The following is a 23073-nucleotide window of genomic DNA, read 5'->3' as shown; positions in this document are numbered from 1 at the left end:
AAAGAAAGATGATCTTTAAGCATTTGTTCTCTTCTGCTCTTGTATAGGCTGCATAGCCATGTAAGTCGGTGACAGAGTAATGATGAGGGGAAACATATTCCTCAGCTTGTATATGTATTGAATTTTAAGTATATTCTGGACTCAGTTCTTTCATGACATTTGAGAGAGGGAGAGAAAGAAAATAATGGGTAATTCATTTAAAATTTCTGGTCTTTCCGTGAGTGTGTGCAAAAAAACTGCTAGAGATCAGATTGATTTATCTAATACTTGCACAGTAAGTGTTCCTGAACTTGGGAGTGCATGTGTGTGAATATAATATGAATGAATTGGCTTCAAGTAAAATACGAGGGAGCCATTAAATTCCACAAGACACATAAGATTTTTATTTTTTTTGCCTTTGTGCTTTTCCTATTGGTACACACTGAATGTCATTGTGGCAGATTAGGATTGTGCTAAATAATTGAGTTTAAGTCATTGTCAGGTATGCGGAGGGTTTGCAAAAGCTGCTCCCTTAAGCAGCTTTCCATAATTTCTCTTCTTATGAACCCTATACAACTCCTAAATTCAGGAGTTTCAGTGTGTGCACTAGGATGGTTACCAGACCCCGGCGTCTGTGCCATTCACCTGCACAAGTTGTGTCCCGTCAGCCTGCAGCAGCCCACACCTCTGCAGGGAGGCTGCTCCCACACATCCCGACTGGATTTCCTTGGCCCTGCAGATTTCCCTGCATTTTGGCCAGGAGTATTTAAACCCGAACAACTGATAAATGATTTTCATTCAGGCTGCTCACCAGCTATATTAATCATGCTTGTGACCCAAAGCAATGAAGAAAGCTGTCGATGAACTGAGTGCAAATCAGGTTTGGCACCAACAGCTTGAACTGGGAAGAGTGAATATCGAAGAGCTGCAATGCTTTCTGAAACAAGTTGGCAGTAGATACTAGAAAGAGTTGTCACCGTCAGTTAATGAAGCCAGTGTTCAAAATTTCAACTTGTGTGTGTGTGTGTGTGTGTGCAGCTTCAGGGCTGAAAAACCATCTGCCCAAATAAGAACCTAACGTAAACGAGTCTGCTCAGTGTCTCGGAAGGCACGGCTTCGCTGCTGCTCCAAGATTTGTAGAGAGGAGCTCCTGGGTTGCTAACAACAGTTACTGGTCTCACTGTTGCTGCTGGGGAACCCTTGGTTGGTAGTGAAATCTCCAAGAGGCACAGTGTTGCTGGGAGCAGTCTGTAGTGTTCTCCCTCCTTTGTATAGCTGTTAGCAGAGATGGAGGGGCACGTTGTATTAAAATCAGTAGCAGTGTTTCTAAGAGAGAGGTAAGGTGGTGTAGTGTGCTGAATATGTAGCGTAGATGTAGAGCAATAAGTTTCTGCAGTTCATTTGTTCTACTAATTTAGAGCTCAGATTCACCCAAGTATTGCAAAGGAATTTTGGTTTTACTCTTTCCCACGTAACAAGCCAAGGTTCTTGGATTGTTTGGTTTGGGGTTTTTTTTACAAGGAGGAATGCTTATCTCTGTTGCACAAAGTTGAAACATTTTAGATTTTAACAAACTTTAAAATAGCACAGGATAAAAACACATATTTACTCTCAGACCTTTCCAAGTTTCTGGTCCCAGGCATTAAATTGTAGAGGCAGTGTTACTTGTCATCACAGTGGGTACTCATTTCAAGAGAAGGCTTAGACGGTCTTTGGCAGAATAGGGTCTGCACACTTGCATAATGGCTGTCTCCCAGCAGATCTTCCAGTAAAGACATTTAATGTGTTCCTTATTTTAACATATGCTTACTTATGTAGATGACAACAGTATTCTTTCAGAGCTAATAGAAAAATTGCTCGCCTCTCTAAACTTCCTAGAATTGCTTATTCCCAATACGTTTTTCAAAGTTGATTTAAATTCACAAATAGTAAGACTTTAGTGGCCATATTCTTCTGTTAAACAAATGACTTGAAAGGGGGTCTTTTTAACAAAATGTTGGCGTGTGTTCTGGAAATGTGTGTAGAAATGTCCTAGTGTTTATTAGAATATATCACTGGAAAATGCTAACTGTGTAGGACTGGTTTTGTTCTGTCTTGTTTTGTTTTTTCCTGGGGAAAATATTCACAATCCTTTTTAAAAGGTGTAGTTACAAAAACTGAGTAATTGTGCCGTAGGTATAAGCATTTTAATATACCACATCTTTGTAATGGTAATACAGTAATAGGAGTCTTGGCAAACTGTTTCCATATGGAGAATCCCATGGCTTTGTACGTGAAAATCATCAAAACAAATTAATAGAGTCATGTGACTATTTAGAAGTATTCAGACTAGAGAAATACAGCTATTTCGTTTGAGGTCATCTAGAAAAACACTTGTTATTTGATCGAGTTTTTATTTTTAGTATCTTACATACATTTTTATTATAAGAAGGCATTTAGTGACTCCATTATATGTGAAAAGTGACTTAAAATGAGAAAATTCTGTCCTGCAGCACTTCCTAAAGAGCCGTGAGGTACAAAAAGGTTCCTGTTTTCTTCCCATTGATGCCAATCCCCTAGATTTCATGCAGATTTGGGTTCCAGTTGCTGCCATGGCTGGAGGCGATGAACCCTCCTTGACCAGGAAATCCTCTTGGCTGTGTGAGGTAGAGCTCACCAAGGTCTCACATCACACTTTTAAGTGATAGAAAGTAGCTTGTGACTTCTCACACTGATCACTGAAAGTTGTCCTCTTACATTCCTAACGATTTTTTCAACAGTCACGTAGCTGAGGAATTGATTGCTGGATAGTGTGTGATGCTTAGTAAGCATACGCAGTGCAGCATCGCTGCAGATAACGTGCTCAGTCTCAACCTGCAACATACAGAACCTGTCTGGTAAATAGAGTTATCACTTGCCCCGAATTACCCATGTCCCAAGTGATGTGAACAACCTCACATCAAACACTGCCCAAGAGCAGCATGTTGGAGTAATGTTGGTAATTTAACTGTGTGGGCCAAACTGATCCGAATAAAACTGGTGGTGAGGCAGTAAGGGACTCCAGAGTGACCCAATTTATCTTGGCCAGTACACTGACTTACAAAAGAACATAATTTGCTCAGGGGATCCCCTCATTGGGACACCCATCTTCATTTTAAGCATGAACTGGAATTATGTTCATTTTCAAACCCACTGCAGCCCTAATTTATGATGAAACATCATTGAATTTGTTCATTCAACTTTAATGACTTGTGGAAATTATTTTTTAATTATTTTCAAATAAAACCAGACCATGTAACTTTTATGAATTAAAAAGCTGCTTTGATTTTTACTTTTTTTTTTACTTGCCACTCCCCATGTAGGCTATGAATGCTAGCACTGTGGTATGATGGAGATGTATAAGCTGGAGGCAGTATTGCTGCGATTAATATTGTTAAGATATGAGGTCTCAGTGGAGCCAGTCCTACTACTAGCATTGCAGTGAATGATTCTGCATCCTGAGGGAAATCTGCATAACTTTATCTTTGAATTTAGTGTGAATTCCCACTATTGATCATTGAGAGTTTGGTGGTCTTGTTTTTAGCTTCTTTGTTTTGCCTCAGATAATGGCATTATTAAAATGTCTTTTGAATCCTCAAACATGAGGGTGTGAATAACAGAACCTAATATATTATACAAGTATATATATTACCTTCCTGTCCACTTGTCTGTTAGATTTTGCAGAAGGTGAGAAAAAGATTGGTGTGTGTAGGTGATGCTTAGTTTTACTGAATAAATAAAATATTAATTACACCATTAGATATGCAGTTTTTTAATTATCACTTCTCAGATTCTCCTGATTCCACCAGCTGTTTACCTAGCTTGTCTCTTGTGGATTTAGAAATTACTCGCCCCCCCAGCTCTTGCACAAGATACACATTTTCCTGGTGTTTTTCAAAGACCCTGGACCAGTAATGAACTAACTCCTTCTCCTTTTCTGCTTTGAAATAAAAGCTCCTGCTTCAAGGTTTACCGCAGACCCCTCATCTCATTTCTCCTCAAGAAAGTAGCTGCAATCAAGAACCAGCAGTGCTTAAAAGTTAAGAAAAGACTATTTGTTCCTAGCCAATTGCACATCCAAAAATCACAGGCATCTGTACAGAAAAATCATACTGACCTTTAATATTTCTTCTTAGTATTAATAATTATTGTAGCTATTTGGAAAGATCACTTACATATCTTTTGGAAGTGATTTGCTGGGAAACAACAGCTGTGGCCAGGGAATGAACTTGTTAAGCAATAAGATATTCTACAGAGCAAAATATGCCAAATCTAAAGGACCGGAGTAGATTTAAGGCACCAAAAGGAAGTATTTATTTAGTAAACTCTGCAATCTCATTCCTAGATGTTTTTGGAGCTTCATTCTGTCTGCCCTTCCCTACCGGGCTCTGCATTAGGATTTTGGAAAAATCTGGTTCTAGTTTATTTTATGTATTTCTAGTTTTTGTTCTGTTTAGTGTTGCTATTGGTGGGAATATAGCATGTTTCAGGAAAACCACTGACCCGTGAACCTTAGACTTGAGAGGAGGAAAAATCATTTTCAAATATTCTGCTTTGAAAAATTTGTTAGCTGCTTAGCCTGTGTCCCACCCTCCTTTACTGACTGGGGATCTGAATTTATTTTCTTTTCAGAAATATTTATAGCTAGGATATACATTAGGATTTAAACAAACAAACAAAAAAAAGAAAAGCGCATGTGTGTATGCTTGTTTATTTTCTGTGTGCTTGTATGCAGACTTTCTGTAAGTACCTTACACCATGGGAAGGTGGAATTTGCCAAGTTTAGGTCAAAACTTGAACTGAATTCATACTATATAGTTTTCTGTGTCCACTGGTGTCTGTAGCCCACTTATGGAGGTTTATGAGTTGGCTGAAGCCTTTGAGAATGAAACTGTGTTTTTTCAGCTCATGCAGTAGACTCATGCTTTTAAATCCAGACATTTTTGGCTGAAGTCCTACAGATGTCAGTCCCTTTCTGTAAAACAACTGAAGTGTTTTAATTGTAAATCTACCCCTTTCATGTAACTCAGCCCTAGAATTTTGGCTTAAGTTTGCCTAGAGTCTTTTCTGTTTGTCATGAAACTGGCTAAGTTAGGGGCAGTCTGGTTTTGAGTTAGAAATACGTGTGTTTGCAGAGCATCTTATTCTTGCTTTCTGTATCTATCCTAGTGGAAGGCAGCAGCCTGACCTGCAGCCAGGGGCCCTGTGCTTAGCAAAGCATTTGCACAGGCCTAAAAAACACACATGCTTAAGCATTTTTGCTTCATCTCTGGCAGAGTGAGAATGGACACCTTCTCCACAATAACATAAATATGCATATGGATTCAAGGTGGCCAGGGCTAGCAAAGTGGAGAAGCTATAATTTCTAATGAATGGAGAGTAATTTTGTCCAAACAATTGGATTATTTGAGAAACTGTTGATGGTCCTGCTTATTCCTGAGAATGCTGTATTCTTTACCATCTTGAGACCATGTAATGAGTTCCCTAGCATACCCATTTTCAACTGTATAAATCATTACATTCCAGAAGCATTGAATTATGTCGATATGCATGGTATAGCTAGAAATGAGTCTGAACTGAAAATATGGTATATAATTATAATTAGTAACATGACTGACATTACAGTGTATTTTATCCTTTCAGTGTAGCCTTCAGAACTGCTTAAATCAAAATACGGATGTTTCTTAGCAGTATAGTTAGCCCAGCAAATCTGAAATAATTTTGATTTTGCTGAAAATGCTGCTTCTTGCGTTTCTATACTTGGTAACTTGCCTGTACAACCATGTATGAAAATGAGTTAATTTTTCTTTGGTACAATATAGATACCCATGGAGACATGGATCAGACACATACTGGCACAAATACGTATCTCACATCTTTACTTACAGGTAAGAGGAGCAGATAAAGTTTTTTCTACTGACAGTGGTTCTGTTCTGCTTTACAGTCATTACTGTAAAGAATTTCTGACAATTCTGTTTCCCTGCTAACGGTCTTTGTAACCATATCCTAGATGTAAATCGTTTTTTGTATGAAAAGAGCAAAATGGGGGAATGACACAGAAGAAAAAAAAAAAAAAAGCACTTTCATTAAAGATTTTTGAGGTGCTGAGTTACAGATGTGCAGGTGCTGTGCTATTGCCAGTGCTCTGAACGCTTGAGATAATGCCATCTGGAGGAAGTTATTTGTTGGGACAGGACAGTGTTTTAAACTTTGAAGTCAGTAATAAACAAAGTGAAGCAGCTGGAATCTGGCAGAAGAAGAAACAAGCAATTCATATCAACCCATGCTATTAAAGGAATGGGAACACTGCACTGGAGTTGTTTTTACATATGCTTGAAAGTTTATTCTTGCTCTAGAAGGTAGCTGCTTCAGTTGTTACGTTAGAGAGTAGAGAGAGGGTTGCTGGGGGCTGCTGGTTGCTTTTAAATTTTAGGAAATGATATGTAGGTAATTACAGTAATTATGGTTCTGGTTTTATACTAAAACAATAACCTGGGTCCTCATCCTTCAAACCCCTCCCTATTTATTGTCTTATTATCTCTTTTCCACTTACAAGATATAGGTCTGCTTTACCTCCAGATAGATTAAAAATATAAGTTTTATTTAGTGTATGAACACCAACTTGAAGGAGTTAAAGCACGTGGGGTTTTTTTATTTGGCTTAAAAGTCAGACTTGTTTAGTCTTTTTATTTTGCCAAATAGAAAAATTTAAAAAGAAAGATTTAAACATTTTTCTTTGTTCTTATCGTTGCCATATGGTATTAGTAACCAAACCTCCCTTCAGTGTGTTTAATTCCTTTTCCATTTGGCATACGTTCACGATACACTTGTATATAGCACACTCTCTGTGTGACGGTACCTCTTAGAGAAAAACTCCTTTCACAGGTCACCGGATGGTTGACACACCATTAATTTTTATGTTTCTGTTAAAAAAAGATCTGGAAATTTAGTACTGTACATGAATTTGTTACAGATTGCCAAGAACGGGGAAAATCTCTAGTCTGAAATCTGACCTTTTCCATCAGTGGGTCACTGAGATGTTTTCAGTCACCGCTGAGTGTCTACCAGTCAAGGACCCTTACACAGTTATTAAGAGTGCCAGTCCTCACAGTTTATATGAAAGTATTCTATTAGACAGTGACAATGAATTTGGAGAACTAGAGGTCACCTCAGGTCACACGTTCCATTTATTGGATTTTAACAAGGAAAATTTTTATAAATACATCTAAGTACATGATTACAAAATTGTACTGAGTACTTCCAGAACCTCTAAAGAGGGGAAAAAAGCTGTGAAGATTACCTGCCTTCCTGCCCTGCCCTGCTTTGTACATGGAGGAATTTTCCATTCCATTTTATGGCGTATCAGAAGATTATAAACACCACTGCAATCTGCATATTTATGGCAGTAAAGAGCTCAGTGTTTAAGGGGAAACCATCTCAGTATTACTTGTAAGTAGTTCTCTGATAGGGGGAAGAAGTAAAATGGAATATCACATTGTTAAAGAAGGAGCTGGCCAGGGACTATACAAGCAAAAGGCAGATACAGACATCAGTAAATATGTATGCCTCAAAATATACATGTGAGCAGGAATACAAACATTTAAGCCGGTGTGCTTGTATTTGTATATTTGTTCACATGCCCATCTCTATCTGTCCATATGAATGGGTTTTATGCGCTGCGCATGCACAAGGTTAGATTAAGCAAGAGGTGATAATGGTAAAGCACATGTGAGAGTAACTTAGTACTTGTATCTTTGGGACATGTAGAGTTTCAGGACTAGCAGTTTTCTATCCTGGAAATTTACAGTCATGGAGCAGAATCTCCCACGTAGCTGAAATAGAATATCTATAGGTTTTTTATAGTTAAAATGGTGAAAGTCAAAGTTCTGTATTTTCTGTGTGCATCTAACAAATTCAAAGACTTCAGGTTTCTCTCTTTAAAAAAAAGGGAAACATTTACTTTGCATATTTTTAAGCTTATCTTTAAGGATATTTAGACAGCTCAGGTCCTGGTAACTTTACTGTTGAACAAGTAGATGGAATTATTATTTTAATTTTTCTGTCCTTTTAGTGTCTTTTATTGATCATAAAATTGAACTATAGTATGTCTGTGAAACATATTAGGGTATGTGTTAGGAAGAATGTAGACTAATATGATACATTCTTTCAGCACCCTAGAATGAAATACTTGGGAAGTTACTATAGAGCCTTGGGATAAGGGAATATTATTTATTTCCCTTTCTTTTTTTCTTTTTTTCTTTTTTTCTTTTTTTCTTTTTTTCTTTTTTTCTTTTTTTCTTTTTTTCTTTTTTTCTTTTTTTCTTTTTTTCTTTTTTTCTTTTTTTCTTTTTTTCTTTTTTTCTTTTTTTCTTTTTTTCTTTTTTTCTTTTTTTCTTTTTTTCTTTTTTTCTTTTTTTCTTTTTTCTTTTTTCTTTTTTCTTTTTTCTTTTTTCTTTTTTCTTTTTTCTTTTTTCTTTTTTCTTTTTTCTTTTTTCTTTTTTCTTTTTTCTTTTTTCTTTTTTCTTTTTTTCTTTTTTTCTTTTTTTTTCTTTTTTTTTTCTTTTTTCTTTTTTTCTTTTTTTTTCTTTTTTTCTTTTTTTCTTTTTTCTTTTTTCTTTTTTCTTTTTTCTTTTTTCTTTTTTCTTTTTTCTTTTTTCTTTTTTCTTTTTTCTTTTTTCTTTTTTCTTTTTTCTTTTTTCTTTTTTCTTTTTTCTTTTTTCTTTTTTCTTTTTTCTTTTTTCTTTTTCCTTTTTTCTTTTTCCTTTTTCCTTTTTCCTTTTTCCTTTTTCCTTTCTTCCTTTCTTCCTTTCTTCCTTTCTTCCTTTCTTCCTACAGCTGTTGAAACAATGACATCATGGAATGTGACACAACTGTGAAATTATTAACAAAGTCAAGCTTTGAAAGCATCAGACTACATACAGTGTTGGAGAGTTGCTTTAGCTTCTAGGATGATTTACAAAATTTCCTTGGGCATTACACATTCACATCTTTACTGTGTGTCAGCTTCACATCTAACCAAATAAACGCTTTACTTTTCTTCAGTTCCCCTTCTGAAAAACCTATTTTTATCATGCAAACATGGCTACAGACTAAGCTCACGGAAGTACTTCTGGAAACACAAAACACATACGTTGCTTGCACATCTTTGTGGTCTTACCACAAACGTGCTTTTGAATCCTGTTCAGGATCCTGTTCAGAAGCTGTAGGATTTCTCATGTCTTCTTACTGCTTACGTGTGAGGTTTGCTCCAGCCCATGCCAACCCAAACGTTGGCAGCTGTGCTTTGTAGAAGGATTTGGGCTGGGGGTGATGAAAGCAGTCCAACTAGTGAGGATAGTCTAGTGAAACTATGGACATTGCTTCTTGCAAAGTGCGTAAGTGGCTGTGGCGAGCAGGCGACGTGTTGATTCCCTGGGGACACAAAAAATGCTCTTATGCTTTTCCTGTCTCCCCAGAGCTTTGCCTTCCTGAAGGGCAAAAGGCTTGGCTGCCGCAGGTTGCTCCATGTACTGGCTTTACTGTCTTTGGCCTCGTTCGTGTTTGACTTCCTAGGCTGTTGGCAGCTGTTCTAGCATGAAAAACACTGGATGAAATTTTATTTTAGCAGTGGGTTTTTGTTGTTTTAATTAGCCATTTGAAGCATGCTTTGCTACAAGTCAGATGAAAGCAGATTACTACTACAGTGACAGAGTAGATAATTAACTGGGGTGAAAGAAAGCCTAGCTTCTTGGTTTTATTGGGAAAATAGTGTTTTAATTACCTAGTCTATCACAGCGAAAGGGAAAATTGTTACGCTTATTGGAATAAGAACAAACTCCAAGAGAGCCTTTGCTGTTGTATGCAGACCTATATGCATTTGTTCTGCTTGTAGCTGCTGCACTTCAAATAAATGTCCCTAGGACAGCTGAAATCTCGAAATGCTCTTTCAGCAGTTTTGTGAATGTTGTACCATTCATCCAGTGCCATTTCTCCTGTCCTCCTTCATTCTGTGTCTGCAGCCTGAGCCATGTCTTGGAGCTCCTCCTGCTCCATGAATTGATTCATCTTGTCTCCTTCCTCTGGCTAAATAGAGTAACTCTTGCCCATGACCCTTCTCCCTTTCTATCTCTGGTATCTGGCTACAGGTTGTTTTCTACCCCTTCAGTGGTTCCCAGACAGGACTTTTCAGCACTGCAGTCACCTTTCACGGCTGCTCAGCAGCCAGTGCTGCTGGAAGCTCTGTGGCACATGTCCCTCTCCCTTGCAGGGCCTGCTGGCATGACAGTGGCTGGGCTGTGCAGTGGCTTGTCCCTCTTCCAGGATGTCCCACATTTTGCAGGGTCAGATCACAAGAATGGGAAGTGTCACAGTGCCATCTTGGACTTGCTGGAAGATGAACATGGCTTGTGAAGTCCTGAAAGCCACAACTCCAGCATGGAGGCTGTCTACGTTTTCTCTGGAGTCTGTTGGAGGATGAAAGAAGGGAGATAAACCACAAAGGAGTAGCAAGAAGGACCTTTAATGAGTCAGGGAAGTGGGTTGGAGATACAGAAAAAATAAAACTACTTCTCAGTTGAGGTTTGGGCAGTTGAAGCATTGGTAGGGTGGTTTTTTTCTGTAGGACTTGTAGCCAATGGCTTCAACTTGTATTGCTTTGCTTTTTATGATTGTATATAGATGTGTGGTCTTGAACAACCTGAATGTTTTCTGAGGGTTTGATGCAGACACGCACATATAGATGGAATTTAGAAATACTGTTGGACTCTACAGATCTCATTTCATTTCTGTGGAGAACACCAGTATACATATTAAAGTTATCCCGGACCTACTGGAGATTATATATGTGCGTGCATGTGTGTGTGTGTGGTGTATCTGTATGTAAATACAACCCAGTCTGTATACGCACAGAAATTCATCCCTTTGTTACTTGATAAAGAGAACTCTGATGGCTACAGCAGCACCCTGAAATGCCTCAAAATTGTGGACCATAAGTGTCTCTGTGTCTGTATTTCTATGGAATGATGCAATATGGAGATGACTTCAGTACAGTTTTGTTGTTTGTCACAGACAGCAAATAATGTGTTTTGTTTTGCTTTTCTTTTTTTTCTTTTTTTTTTTTAGGAGAGGATGCTGCCCCACATTTACATTCACATGTTTCTGCAGCAAAGGTGTCAGTGAAGCTGCCTTCCATGAATACAGATAACCAAACGCAGAGTATGGGTAGTACACATGGTGATTCAGATTCTTCAGGGGCAGATACGTTTTAAAGGTTACGGCTTTTTATGATAGTCGCTGTCTGAAGATTTTGTCATTGGTACATCTGTCTGCCTAGTGTGATAGTCTGAGTGTTTCATCAAAATACCAGTCATCCAGTACTGTTTATTTTCTACTGTTTTTCTTACAGTTTTGTTATGATTATAAATCTAAGCAATGATTCTGTTTGTGAATATATCAAATATTTTTAAGCAAATAAAATTAAATTCTTTCAGAATTGTTGTGAGTTTACATCAGTAATGGCCATTTAATTATTTATTGTATGTACAGATGACAGTGAAGGTGATTGATATTAAAATCCATGGCAAAAGTCCATCTCACTAATAGAAATAAAAGTTTGGCTCAGTATAACGTCAGTACCGTTAAAAAGTTGAGCCAAAGGGAAATCTATTTGAAACCAAAGTTTGCAAGAAGATTGTGTTTCTAAGTATTGTCAGAGCCTGTTCATCCTCAGAAGACTGCTATCACAAGACAATAATTCAAAATTGCATGTAAAAGAGACCACTAGAATTTGTATCGTTATTATGAGGAATTTCTTTTTTCAGAATTACAAGAATTTTTCAATATTTTGATGTTTGTTTCCCTAAAGATTTTTTTTCCCCATTTTGAAACATGTCTGAATGCATGATTGTATAGGTAAGGTTATTTGTTTACATTTTTTAATGTAAAGTTCTCCTTCTCATGAGACAGAACTAGTTGGTGCAGTCTCAACCTTTCAGAAGCCAGATAATCACTAACCACCCTTGCAGAGACTGTTCAGTTTCTTACTGCCTCGGTCAGGACAGTGTGGTAGTTCCAGCAGTGGCTGTGGAGGAAGGTAGGATTGTCTGCCCCAAGCATCATCCAAGTGAAATAAAAAAAGAGGAATTCGGGCATGTTCCAGTAGAAAAACTAGGAAAGGAGCTCTTCTCCAAGCAGGGCAAACACAGCTTTTGCTTTGTTCCTCATTTAGTCTCAGCTTTTCTTAGGATATCTGTGGAAAAGGGGAGACACTGTGGCACTTCTAAAGACATGAGGCATGAAGGTGTCTCTCAAAAGCTAGAAAAAAATACTCCTTTTTGGTTGACTTGTACCTTGTTGTCACACTAGAGCATCTAACTTCATCTGCCCAGCTTCACTGCATCACTTAATGATGGCACTTTGTTGTTGCACATGCTCATAACCATGAACAGTTCCCATTACTCTTATTTTATGGAGCCTGCACTGATTTCATCTCTCCGTAATAGAGAAAGATTAGAAGTTCCTTTTTGGTTTAATTTTGATTTCATTGCTTCAGTTGATTTGCTGCAGAATATGCAAGGTAAGTGGAAAAAGAGAGCTTCAACCATTCAAGGTCAGTAATATCCAGAGGATTCAACTTTAAAGGGCATCTCTTTAGGTTGTTACAGAGTTGATTTCTTCTCTGTCTTGACAGATGTGTAACTAGTGGATTTGGGTGATGGGTAAAAGCATGGCAGGCTTCATGCAAAATGCAACATCACTTCAAAAAAATAAAAGATGCAAATGAGACAGCATTGCGGGGAGCTGGTTTCCAGCATGTGATGCCACAGACGTTGTCTCCAGCAGTAAAGCTGCTTCTAGATGTTCTTACACTGTGACAGGCCACCACGAGCAGAGGAAAGTGCTGCTGTCTGTGGAACTGTGCTGTAAATCAGACTATTGACACGAGTTATGTGTTCTATTAATGTTTAAAAAGCAGCAGCTTTTTGGGGGATGGTGGAGATGCTCTTTTACTCTGCAGCTGGTTGCTACAACAGGGCATGAAGTGGTTGTGCTAGAACAACTGAGAGGATAACGAAATACAGTGAGGAGGGCAAGAGCTTCTTAAACCAGCTTTCCTGCAAGAGAAAACCTTCATGAAACTATGTTCCAAGCGCTCTGTCAGTCTGCCATGGTTTTTTAGCATGCTCATATATAATTTAGGTCGCCTTTGTTGCAGTGTAAAAAGCAAATGAGCTGTACTGTTCTTGCGCCCAGAGCTGTAGGCCTGGATCAGGACTGCGCTTTGCTAAACAAAATAACAGTAATCGAATCGAGAACATGCAGGCAGCTGACAAACTGCGGATGAGACGGGAGGCAGCAGATGGGTACGCAGGCAAGGAGAGTGCACGGGGAAGGATGAGACAGCCCTGGCTGGTGGCAGAGCCAGTCATCTCATCGTACCAGGAAAATAACTGTCAGGTTTTACTGTTTGCAGTGCTGACCATCTCACATTTTGCTCTAATTCTTTTCTTTTTCTCTTCTTGGAAACAAATACATTTAAATCAAAAGTGTTGTCATTGTCCCTGACTGAATCCTGTAGAAATGAGCTGTGTTTTTAGGAAAGTATGTCAGAAAATGCCCAATGAAGACCATTTTCAATCAGTTTTGAGGATTTCCCATCGAATTATGTTCTCTCCTAACTTGAAGTGACTGATCTTTTTGGAAGTTTTCTGGGTGCCTGGCACGGTGCTTCGAAAATCTGCTGCTGGTGGGGATTACACCGTGGCAGTGGGATGTGCAAATTGTTCATCCCCACTGCAACCTCCGCTGTTCCCATTCAAAGAGAATTTTGGAGAGGTGAAGAAAGTGCAAACTATTTGCTTTTCCTTCCCCAAAGCTTCCCCAAAATGAAGTATCCTGCCACATAAACGGACCTCTGCAAATCTGGCACCCTCACATAGATTGTATCACAAGTATTAATATTCCTATGAAAAGCTAAAGGCTGCGTGGGGAGGTGAGGTTTTTTGCTTTGGTTTTAATCAGAGTCTCCATTTTTCCTTTGAAATGGAAAAAAAAGAATAAAAGTATCTTCTAGAAATTTATCTATTTCTTACTTTTTGGATTCTGTCTTCTATTTCAGATTCCTGCAAATAGTTTTCCGGACTTTGAAATGGTAAGCACATGTTCTGTGAACACAGCCAAGCCGTGATAAGGAATTCGTCTGTCTGCATCTCCAAGTTCCATTTTGTTTCTACAGCTTTTATGATTGAAAATGCATATTTCTCATGGGCACTCACAGAACTGAAACAGCATGATTTGCAGGCTTGCTAAATGGATTTCTTCCAAGCAAGTCATTGGGGTATGTCATCAAAGCTTAAAGGCATCAAATAGAATTCCATCCAGGAAAAGTATTTTAAAAACACCTCTATACAGCTATATTTTTCAGTTAATTCTCAGCAGCAGAGAGGTGGGGCAGTAGGGGGATGTTACTGGATTTCAGAATTGTCATGTGGAAAGCAAAACCCTGGCTTTATTTTTTTGGTTTGACTGAATTCCTGGTGAAGCTGCCTTGTGTCTTGCATTAGGAAAGCACTGGAACGAGGGTGTTTGTTCATGGGTTAGACTTGCAGCATAGAAAGTGGAAAACTGAAATGTCAGAAACATTTGTATTTGCAGGGCATCTTTTTCTTACTTTGATAAGTAAAATCTGTCAGTTTGGAAGTGAGGTGCTCAAAATCCAGGGTTTTTTTCTACTCCTCTCCCCCTGCCTGAAGAAAAAAGAGGGATGCTCTATGGTGAGGGTGGCAGCAATAAAGAGAAAGGGGGGATCTACAGGGTTGTCATGCAGTTCCTGGCACAGGCGGAGGTCCCCGCTCCCAGGCCAGCACAGGCTCCTGGGACAGGCCCCCAGCCATACGCTGCCAGGTAGTTTGTCTGATACCAGTGTCACCCTTCCCCTGTTTAGCTGAATTATCTCAGTTTTCAGTATAGGAAGCAGAAAATTTCATGTGCACGCTTAATCTTATCTGAATTATGGGAAATCGGTTAAAGTGAGTTTTTTGTTATTCCCTTTCATAGCTCAGAGATTTAAGTTTTCAAAATTACCTGCTGAAAACATGTGCTGACCTTCCAAGGTGCTTTACAGATTGCTACAGGATAACGTTTCTGTCCTGACTGAGTAAAGATGTATATGCCAGCCTCCTCCCTGTGAATCAGCTACTCAGATGTTTAAAATTACACATGTGCAAAATTTCGCTGGGTCCCAGTCTGAAATCTGGTCGTTTAAGAGCTGGAACCCTGCAGCTGTTTAACAGCTTGCTGTTAACACTCGGCACAAGAGTTTAAGACAGAAAGACAAGAGGATTGCATCCTACAGAATTGATATGACATGAGAAGTTCATCCTTTCCAGAGGTGTCCAGCAGTGTGTTGTGTGTGGGACTGAAAGCTATTGTATAAGCATTTTGATGCTTGTACTGGTTGACAGGCATGTTCCTATGGAGCTCTCTTTTTTTTATTTCTCCCCTTCTCCTGCTGCACTCCTGATTTAGATACATGTGTTTCATAAGTTATCTCCAAAATGTTCAGTATTATGATTGTGTGTTGATGCTTCCCACAACCTTCCAGGACTTGGATTTGATTTTGCTTCTTTGATCCTGCAACTGTGGCCAAATCATTTATCTGAATCTTGATGTTGTGGTGTCCTTGGGCCAGGTGAGGGAACTGCAGCAGAAGCTTTTTCCAGATATTAAAAAAAAAAAATTGAAATCTCACTACGGTGATGTGGCCAGCTGAGCAGAGTCCACAATAATGCCCTGGGCCCTGCTCCTGTGATGGCAGTAATACAAACACACAGTCCTGTGTCCATGTCTAGAGTTTTTGTTATATTTTGAGTAGAAAGCGAAACCTGCTTTTGCCTTTTGCTCTCATTTTCTGCCTTGAGAGCTGAGTGCAGCAAGTGGACTCTTACAGTTTTAGGGGTTTTCTTTCTTACACTTTCTTTCATATTTAGGTTAGAAAGTGGAAGGTAAAAGTCAAGTCAGAAATCAGAAGTGGAATCAGAAGCCTGTGTGGTGCCTTGTTTATGGAGGAAGTAATTCCTCAATATTTCCAGTCCAAGAAAGGGCTATTTTGGGAAGAGGTGCTTTTTCACCCCTCTGTAGAGCTTACTTGGGGCAGAAAAGTGTTGTCATTCTGACCAGACTACATCCCAAAGGCCTGTAGGTCTTCCAGGCTGATGGCTCCTGCACTGAAGCTCTTGAGTATCTTGAAGTGGTATGTGAAGCCCCTGAAATGGCTTGAACGAAAAGCCAGAGGGATTCTCGCCCATATAGTTGCCATTGCAGGTCTAGGGCAGTTCTCAGAAAAATAAATGGGAAGAAGAGAAATGCAAAAATCAGTCATCTGAAGAGTTGAGCAGGTGCTGAGCAAAAAGAACTTTACTAAAACTCAAAAAACTGAAACCAGCTGGAAAGTCACAGTCCTGCTACTGCTGTCTACTTTGCCAATGAGCTGGCAGGCCGGGATGCTCCGGGAGGCGGGATGGGGAGGGAGGCAGAGACCACCAGGGCCAGCAGCAGGCAGGGCACTCCCAGCAGTGTCTCTTCATCCTGCCTGCCCCAGGCAGGCAAGGCTGCGGCTCTGACTCTTCAGGCCCTCTCCTGGCTCTGTCTTTTCCTGACACGAGTGCCCAGCCCTGCAATTTCGGGTTGCTAATGCTTCATTTTGCCTTGAACTGGCAGCAGGCAGAGCCCCCTGTGCAGGGACATGCTGCAGTCATATCGGTGGGGTTGTTCCCTGCTCTACTGTCTCAGCACGCTGATTTCTTACTGCCAGCTGAAAAATTCTCCCCCAGTTGGTGCCTGTTCCCTAATATGTGTACAGTTGTACTCACCCTGCAGCCTGTTATCACCTGGATAGCTGATTATTTGATCACCATGTAAAAATCTTGCCACTGAAATGATGACTTAGAGCTTATTTTTAATAGGTTCTGGGAGACGCTTCTTGCAGTGACTGGGGATTTTGCTGGGTGAGTGGCATCCTGTCATTTTTTTCCTCCCTTCTTTTTATTCTGACAGTCTTGGAAATTGTGCTTTTCCTGCGTGATGTGCCCTTGGAGAAGGGCATTCAGCATCCTGCATCTGTCACATAAATATCGTGCTGCGGAGTCGCAGCTCCTTCCCTGCTGCGTTTCCTTAATCAGCACCTATGGCAAAGCAGCGGGCACTGAGCCACGGATCAAACGTGGTACTTGCTATGAAACCCAGCATCTGCTTAAATAGCACTTACATCTGTTAATGCTGATTGTTTAATGCAGCTTTCTAGGCAGTACAGTGCCAGGTGCTGTAGAGTAAGGGATTCCTCTGGCCCATCAACTTTGCAGCTCAAGACTGAGGAGGATTTCCCGTTCTGTGCTCAGGCTGCTGTGCTGTTGCCTCTTTCGATGCCAGAACAGCTGATTTTGGTTTGCTTTGTTTTGTTTCTCCAGATCAATTAGCTAAAATCATCTTTGCAATAAGTATTTTCTTTTTAGAAGCAGTCGCATTCTTGCCTCCTCTAATTTTGATGTTTTTCAGGGCAGGGAATGCTAGTGGGTTTGGTTACGTTCTTACAGACCTTCACGGGGTCAATAGTGGTTGGTTTCTGCAAGTCCTGCTAAAACCAGGACAGTGCAGGGGGATGACATGAGACCACACCACAGAGAAACGTCCTTTTGGAAAACAAAGAGCAGGAGTATGAGTCAGATGGTGACAGATCCCTTTTCGTGCTTGTAGCAACAGTTTTGCATCTTCTTGTACTGTTTGGAAGGCAAAGAGCCTTTAGAGGGGAACTTTCTTTTTTTTCTCTACACTGGGTCAGTAAATAATAGCAAAGGACTGTTCATCCCTACCTACCTGGACTATTTTTGTTATCTTAATTGCTTCAATTCTCACAGCCCACACTTAATCTTTTCAGAAAATCGGAGCCTTGAACTTCATTCCAGGATCTTCAGGAAATCTCGCATCTCCCTGCCATTTCCCAGCCTCTCTCATCTACGAGAACAAACCCTATCTCTCCCCGCCTGATGTAGTCTGAATTTCCTCAGGGATTATCTAAACAGAGCCCACGTGATCCATTTCTCTCAACCCCTCTACAAATGGGAAAGCATAAATCATGGGTCCCTACAAATAAACACAACTGGCAAGATGTTATTTTTCTCTGTCTGAAGTAACACCAGTTCTTTAATCTGCCGCCTCCTGGAAGCATGTCTGTTCAGAGAAAGTACAACCATTACAATATATACACAATGTTCTTCTGCCACTTCTCCTTGCAAGCTATAACGGGAACTCTCTGCCAGAAACATTGAAAGAAATGCGGCCAAGTGAATACCTCTTACTGTTTTCACTTCTCTTCTTCAACTTGGCTTTGAAGCCAGAAAGCATTCTTGCTTGTAAGGAAAGAAACGGCCAGCTAAGAAAGGGAAAATCCAAGCTGTGAAATCCTGGTGCAGCTTGGTTTTCAGACTTGTGACTTTCGTTCAAGCATCGTGTTATAGTTGGGGGGTGGTTGGGACATCATTAATGCTGAAAATATTCTTTGTAAACTGAAAAAAGTATAAGTTCTTGCTGTAATGAAAACAACTCCAAGCTGAACACTTAAAAATGCTTCAAAAACTGGAGATGTTTTTACAGTGAAACCTCGTCTGGAGTTAATTTAAAATAATCATGTTTACATGGAGGTGAATTAGTGCACTGAGCTCTGCCAATGCCTCACTGTAGTTAGAAGTACACAGCCAAGAATTGTAACCCTGGTATTTCAGTCCCTGAGTGCTGTCCTCCTGGGTATGTGCAAGAACCCAGAGGCAGAAAGGCCAGTCTGGGGGGATGGTGAGGAACCAAAATCACTTTAATCGGTGATGAACCTTGTAGGAATATTCCAGGGGGAATAAGTGCTGGATTCTTGCTTTGCCTTTCATTACAAAACAACTAGTTCTGTGTATGCAAAAGGCAAGCCTATACAGAGCTAATATTGCCGTGTTTCTGCTGAGGGTGGGATTCAGTTTGATGGGCAATGGAGATGTCCATATGTCTGCTAGCCCTCTGCACCTCCTTATGTTTTTTGGAACAGTTCCTCTAGGATGTGAGTCATCTCTGCTCTTGGAAACATCTCCTTTGGGGTAAAGTGGCTCTTTCCCTTCAGCATCACTGGGTGGCAGGGATCGGGGGGTGGTAGAGTTGAACCCATCCCAAGGGTCTTTTTCCAATAGCGCTGTTGACTTGAGAACCTCCAAGTGAGCAGTTCCAACCTTTCTTTGAGGAGCGTTGGCTGCGAAATGTGTATTTGGAGTTAGCAGTGACCTGGATGGGTCCCTGCAAATGTTTCACTGTTCCCCTCCCACTCTTCAGTTCAGCTACTCCTATTTTAAGGGCTGTCTGCTTGAGAGTTAAAATGTACTTATGAGAAGAGTTTCACATCTGATATGCATGTATAATACCTGGGAATGTCTCTGGCACGTCTGTGCTGTGTGGTCCTTCCAGGAGCCTGAGAAAGCATTTCTCCCGCTAAAATGTTGAATGGTAGGATTACTTCCCAGCTAAGGTCTGTGAGCAATTGCAGAGAGCAAAGCTTTTTGGTTTTGCTTTGATGGTCAAAAATGCAGTTGCCTTGAGTGTTGGCTGATACAAGAAGGAGCTTTATTTCAGGCAGCCTCTGCTGTTTTCAGTTAATTGATGCTTGTGGTTGTTGCAAGCCCTTTCCTGACCCTCAGCTCGTCTCCTATCTCCGTCTGCCACTACTGAGCTGTTACCAGAGATGCCGTTCCTGCCTGGGCTCTCAGCCTGCTCCTGGAGATGCTGTTCCTGCTCAGCCCGGTCCTGGCAGACTGGACCTGTCCTTGCCAGGCTGTGTGTCAGCAGGGACACGCGGCCTGGCAGCTGCTCCATGCTGGAAACTCGGTCGTTGCCATCTTCCTTGTTACTGCACCCTGTGCTGGCCAGGAGACGTCAGCCACGGGGCTGCCAGCTCGGGCTTTGCTCAGCCGCCCGCATCGCTGGGAGGGGGACATACAGGGACAAAGAGAGATGACAAGAAGCAGGGTGACAAACCGTACCCAGGAAGGTGCAACACAGACAGGGACAAGTAGGGGATGTGTGTTGGCAGCAGACAGGCTCTGTGCTGGCTGCTCACTTGTTTTGGTCTGGATCTGTGCGACCATGAGATCGATTGCTCCGAGTGAGGCTACACTGAAGGAAACTTGTGATCAAAGGAAGATAATTCTATTACAGTGGCCTGCAAATTCCTATTTTGTGGGTATGGCTGCTGCTTAGTGTAGCAGATCAAATTCTTAGCTGATACAAATCTGCATGCAGCTTCATTGACGTTTATGCCACTACAGCCTTTTACTACATCTTGCGATTTACTGGGTCTGTTAGCTCCCTACATGGATGGTTCCCAAGCTGTTGTCTGCAGCCAGCTGGAGTCACCACCACGGGTCCAGTTGGATGTCTGCAGTCTTCTCCAGAGCATCTTCCATTAAAAACTTAGTCATTAGCCTGCCTTGTATTCCACAATAAATTTTGTCTGTTGACAGCAGTCTGTGGTCCAAAAGTTAAGGATGCCACTGCTCTAAACACTCCTCGTTAATTTATTGGCTTTTAATTTGTGTAAATAAAGATTCTCATTATTCTTTTTTTGTCACTTGTGGGCCTGGGAAAGCTCTCTGCCAGCAGCTGTGCCCAGAGGTTTGTTTCTCCAGATAACAAATCTTGGGACCAGCAGCTGAACCAGGACATGCTGCCATCTTAATGAACTGCAAATTTAGAGCATCTTAGCACACTTGGAAAAAGTATAAATCATAGGTTACTTCTGATTTATTTTTGTTTGTTTGTTTCAAAAGTGAACAAGTAGCCCACCATTAGCTTTCTTTCAATGGTGACAGGTTAATTGTTTCAAAATGGGGCTGTGTAATACATTGAGCGCTGCGATGCAGGATCAGCTGGAACATCTGTTCCTGAACAAAGTTGTGTAAGAACATCACTTCTGAACAGAGATAAGCCGGTTCGAACAGGATATGAGGGAACCTCGCAAAGCTGAGAAAATTACTGTCATGACAGCTGTAAAACCAAAAACCTCTTGGAAATGCAGCTTGGGAATGCTGCTCTTAAACAGAAGCAGAGGAAAAACTGATCTGGGTTTCTAGGCAGGGCGCTGAGTCGCAGGGAAGCGCAGTCCTTTTGCAAAGCCTTTACTGGTGTTAAAAGTGCTCCTGTCTGCAAGAGTATTTCTTAAGCTGAGAGATGGTTTAGAAGGCCAGTTCTCACATGAGGTAATTAGCTGGAAGTTAAGATAATTTTTAGCAAAGGTGAGACACTTCTCACAGATTTGATTTTTCCTGCGCTGTGGGGATCTGCTGGTGGCCGCCACCAGAAGCATGACCCAAAATCAGATGGATGCAGGACAGCTGTTACGTTTCATCTTTTTACAGCTATTTCTGTATCTTGCTAGGTATCTGTTAGGGAAAAGGTTGGTTTGGGGTATTTTTTTTCAAAAGGTGTTTGATGTAATGGGATTTTTTAGCTGTGATACTTAACTTTTGCATGGCAAATGAAACATCTGAAGAAAACAGTGCTCAGAAATCGGATAGTTTAAGAGGTGCAAAGCTGAACTCTTACAGCAAGGGATAAATAAGAGTAAAAGTAATGCATACCTGATCAAATGCTGATTTTCCATGACTTTGTCCCTGGGACTATATGAACTGTTTGGGCTGCTGCTGCTTGCTAGTAAAACTGACACAGTATCCACACAAAATGGAAAATTTTTATGTGCAAATGTTTTGAGCAGCCTGAAGGAAGCTCTGAAAGGAGCAGGGCTGGGGACAAGCTTAGAAACGTGAAAGTATTTTGAATTACTGCACCCAAACCTCAATTTCACAAGATATTTAAAACACATGCCTACATTTAAGCATATGAATACTTGTACCAGCTTCAATGAGACCCTTCTCTTGGGTAAATTTAGGCATAGGCTCAGATGTCTCACCGAAAGAGAAATGTGGAAGGACTCTGCATACTTCCTCCTCAGAGCCCAAACAGTGACAACTCTTGAGTAAATCCCTGTTGAGTAGATAAAGCAGATGAGTGCAAAAACCACTGTGATAAATCCTCTACCAGTTCTTAAATCTTACTGATCTTTAATCTGATAAATCTTCCTCCCTCAGACAAACTGATGAGTATAGTATTTCAGTTCTCAGACTGTGTGCCAGTGTGCGTAGATGTATTACATGCTGTGTCTCAGGGCAGTGAGCGTAGGCAGAAATGAGGAATTTGGGTTGTTCAGTTAGAATTAGACAGTTTTTAAGCTTTCATTAAGTCTATTATTTAACAGAGAGCTTTCTCGCTCCGCCAGAAAATTCTTCTTTAGAGGTGCTGTTGCTGCAAAGCCAGTTTACACGTGGATTCCTGATGCTCGCAGTGGAGATGAAATAAAATAATTTCTCCTGACGCTCCCTGTCCTCTGCTGCTGTCCCGGCTGAGGGATTTGCTCCAGATGGCAGCGGTGGGTGGGAGCTCTCTGTGCCGGGGACGAGGAGGGAGGTGTGCTCCATGCCCTGGGCACCCTCATGGGCGATGTCCGGAGGATGAACGTGCCAAAGTCCCACCACCGTCTGCTCCAGCCAAGCTGAGAAATGGCTGTGAAAGGACCTCCTGCTCCCATCTCCCTGCCGGCATTGTCTGGTCCTTCCCTGCATCCTTCAGGCATCACCGGAGGTAATGGGGAATGATTGAAAATCCCTGGGTCTGTGCTTTGTCAGAGGAGGGAGCAAACCATCCTATTTCCTGCCAACCCCCCCATGGCTCCCCTGTTGCTCGCCAGACTGCGCGGGTCCGTGCTGCTGCATATCGCCCTGCACAGAGGGGCTGGCAGCCAGCCTGGCTCTGAGCCCCAATGGGAAACAACTTTTTTTAATAGTATTTTAAATTTCAGAGCTCCTGATCAAAGATATTTGAGACGTGACAGATCAGGTTGAGTGGAGCGGCTCCTGGATGAGCCGCCAACATCCCATCGAGAGGTACCGCGGCTCCAGGAGCTGATGGCTATCTGGGGATGACACCGGCTCTCCGCAGGGGTGTGACACAGAGTTTCAAAAA

General features: G+C 41.0%; 1 protein-coding gene across 4 annotated transcripts in view; it reads left to right on the top strand.

The window, feature by feature from the left end:
• The window catches only part of KIAA0586 (KIAA0586 ortholog), a 73182-nt gene extending 61749 nt beyond the window's left edge, over window positions 1-11433 (top strand). For 3 of the 4 annotated variants that reach the window (XM_074908880.1, XM_074908879.1, XM_074908878.1), the window contains exons 31-32: window positions 5820-5885; window positions 11098-11433. In XM_074908880.1, coding sequence (XP_074764981.1) covers window positions 5820-5885; window positions 11098-11243 — 212 coding nt within the window. In that variant the 3' untranslated portion in view covers window positions 11244-11433. The remainder of the gene's footprint in view (window positions 1-5819; window positions 5886-11097) is intronic. The other variant, XM_074908881.1, reaches the window with a different exon arrangement.
• The last annotated feature ends 11640 nt before the right edge of the window (window positions 11434-23073 follow it).

Source organism: Athene noctua, chromosome 6 (genome assembly GCF_965140245.1).
Source record: "Athene noctua chromosome 6, bAthNoc1.hap1.1, whole genome shotgun sequence".
Taxonomy (NCBI): domain Eukaryota; kingdom Metazoa; phylum Chordata; class Aves; order Strigiformes; family Strigidae; genus Athene; species Athene noctua.
The sequence above is the reverse complement of the archived record's forward strand: the minus strand, read 5'-3'. Positions and strand labels throughout refer to the sequence as shown.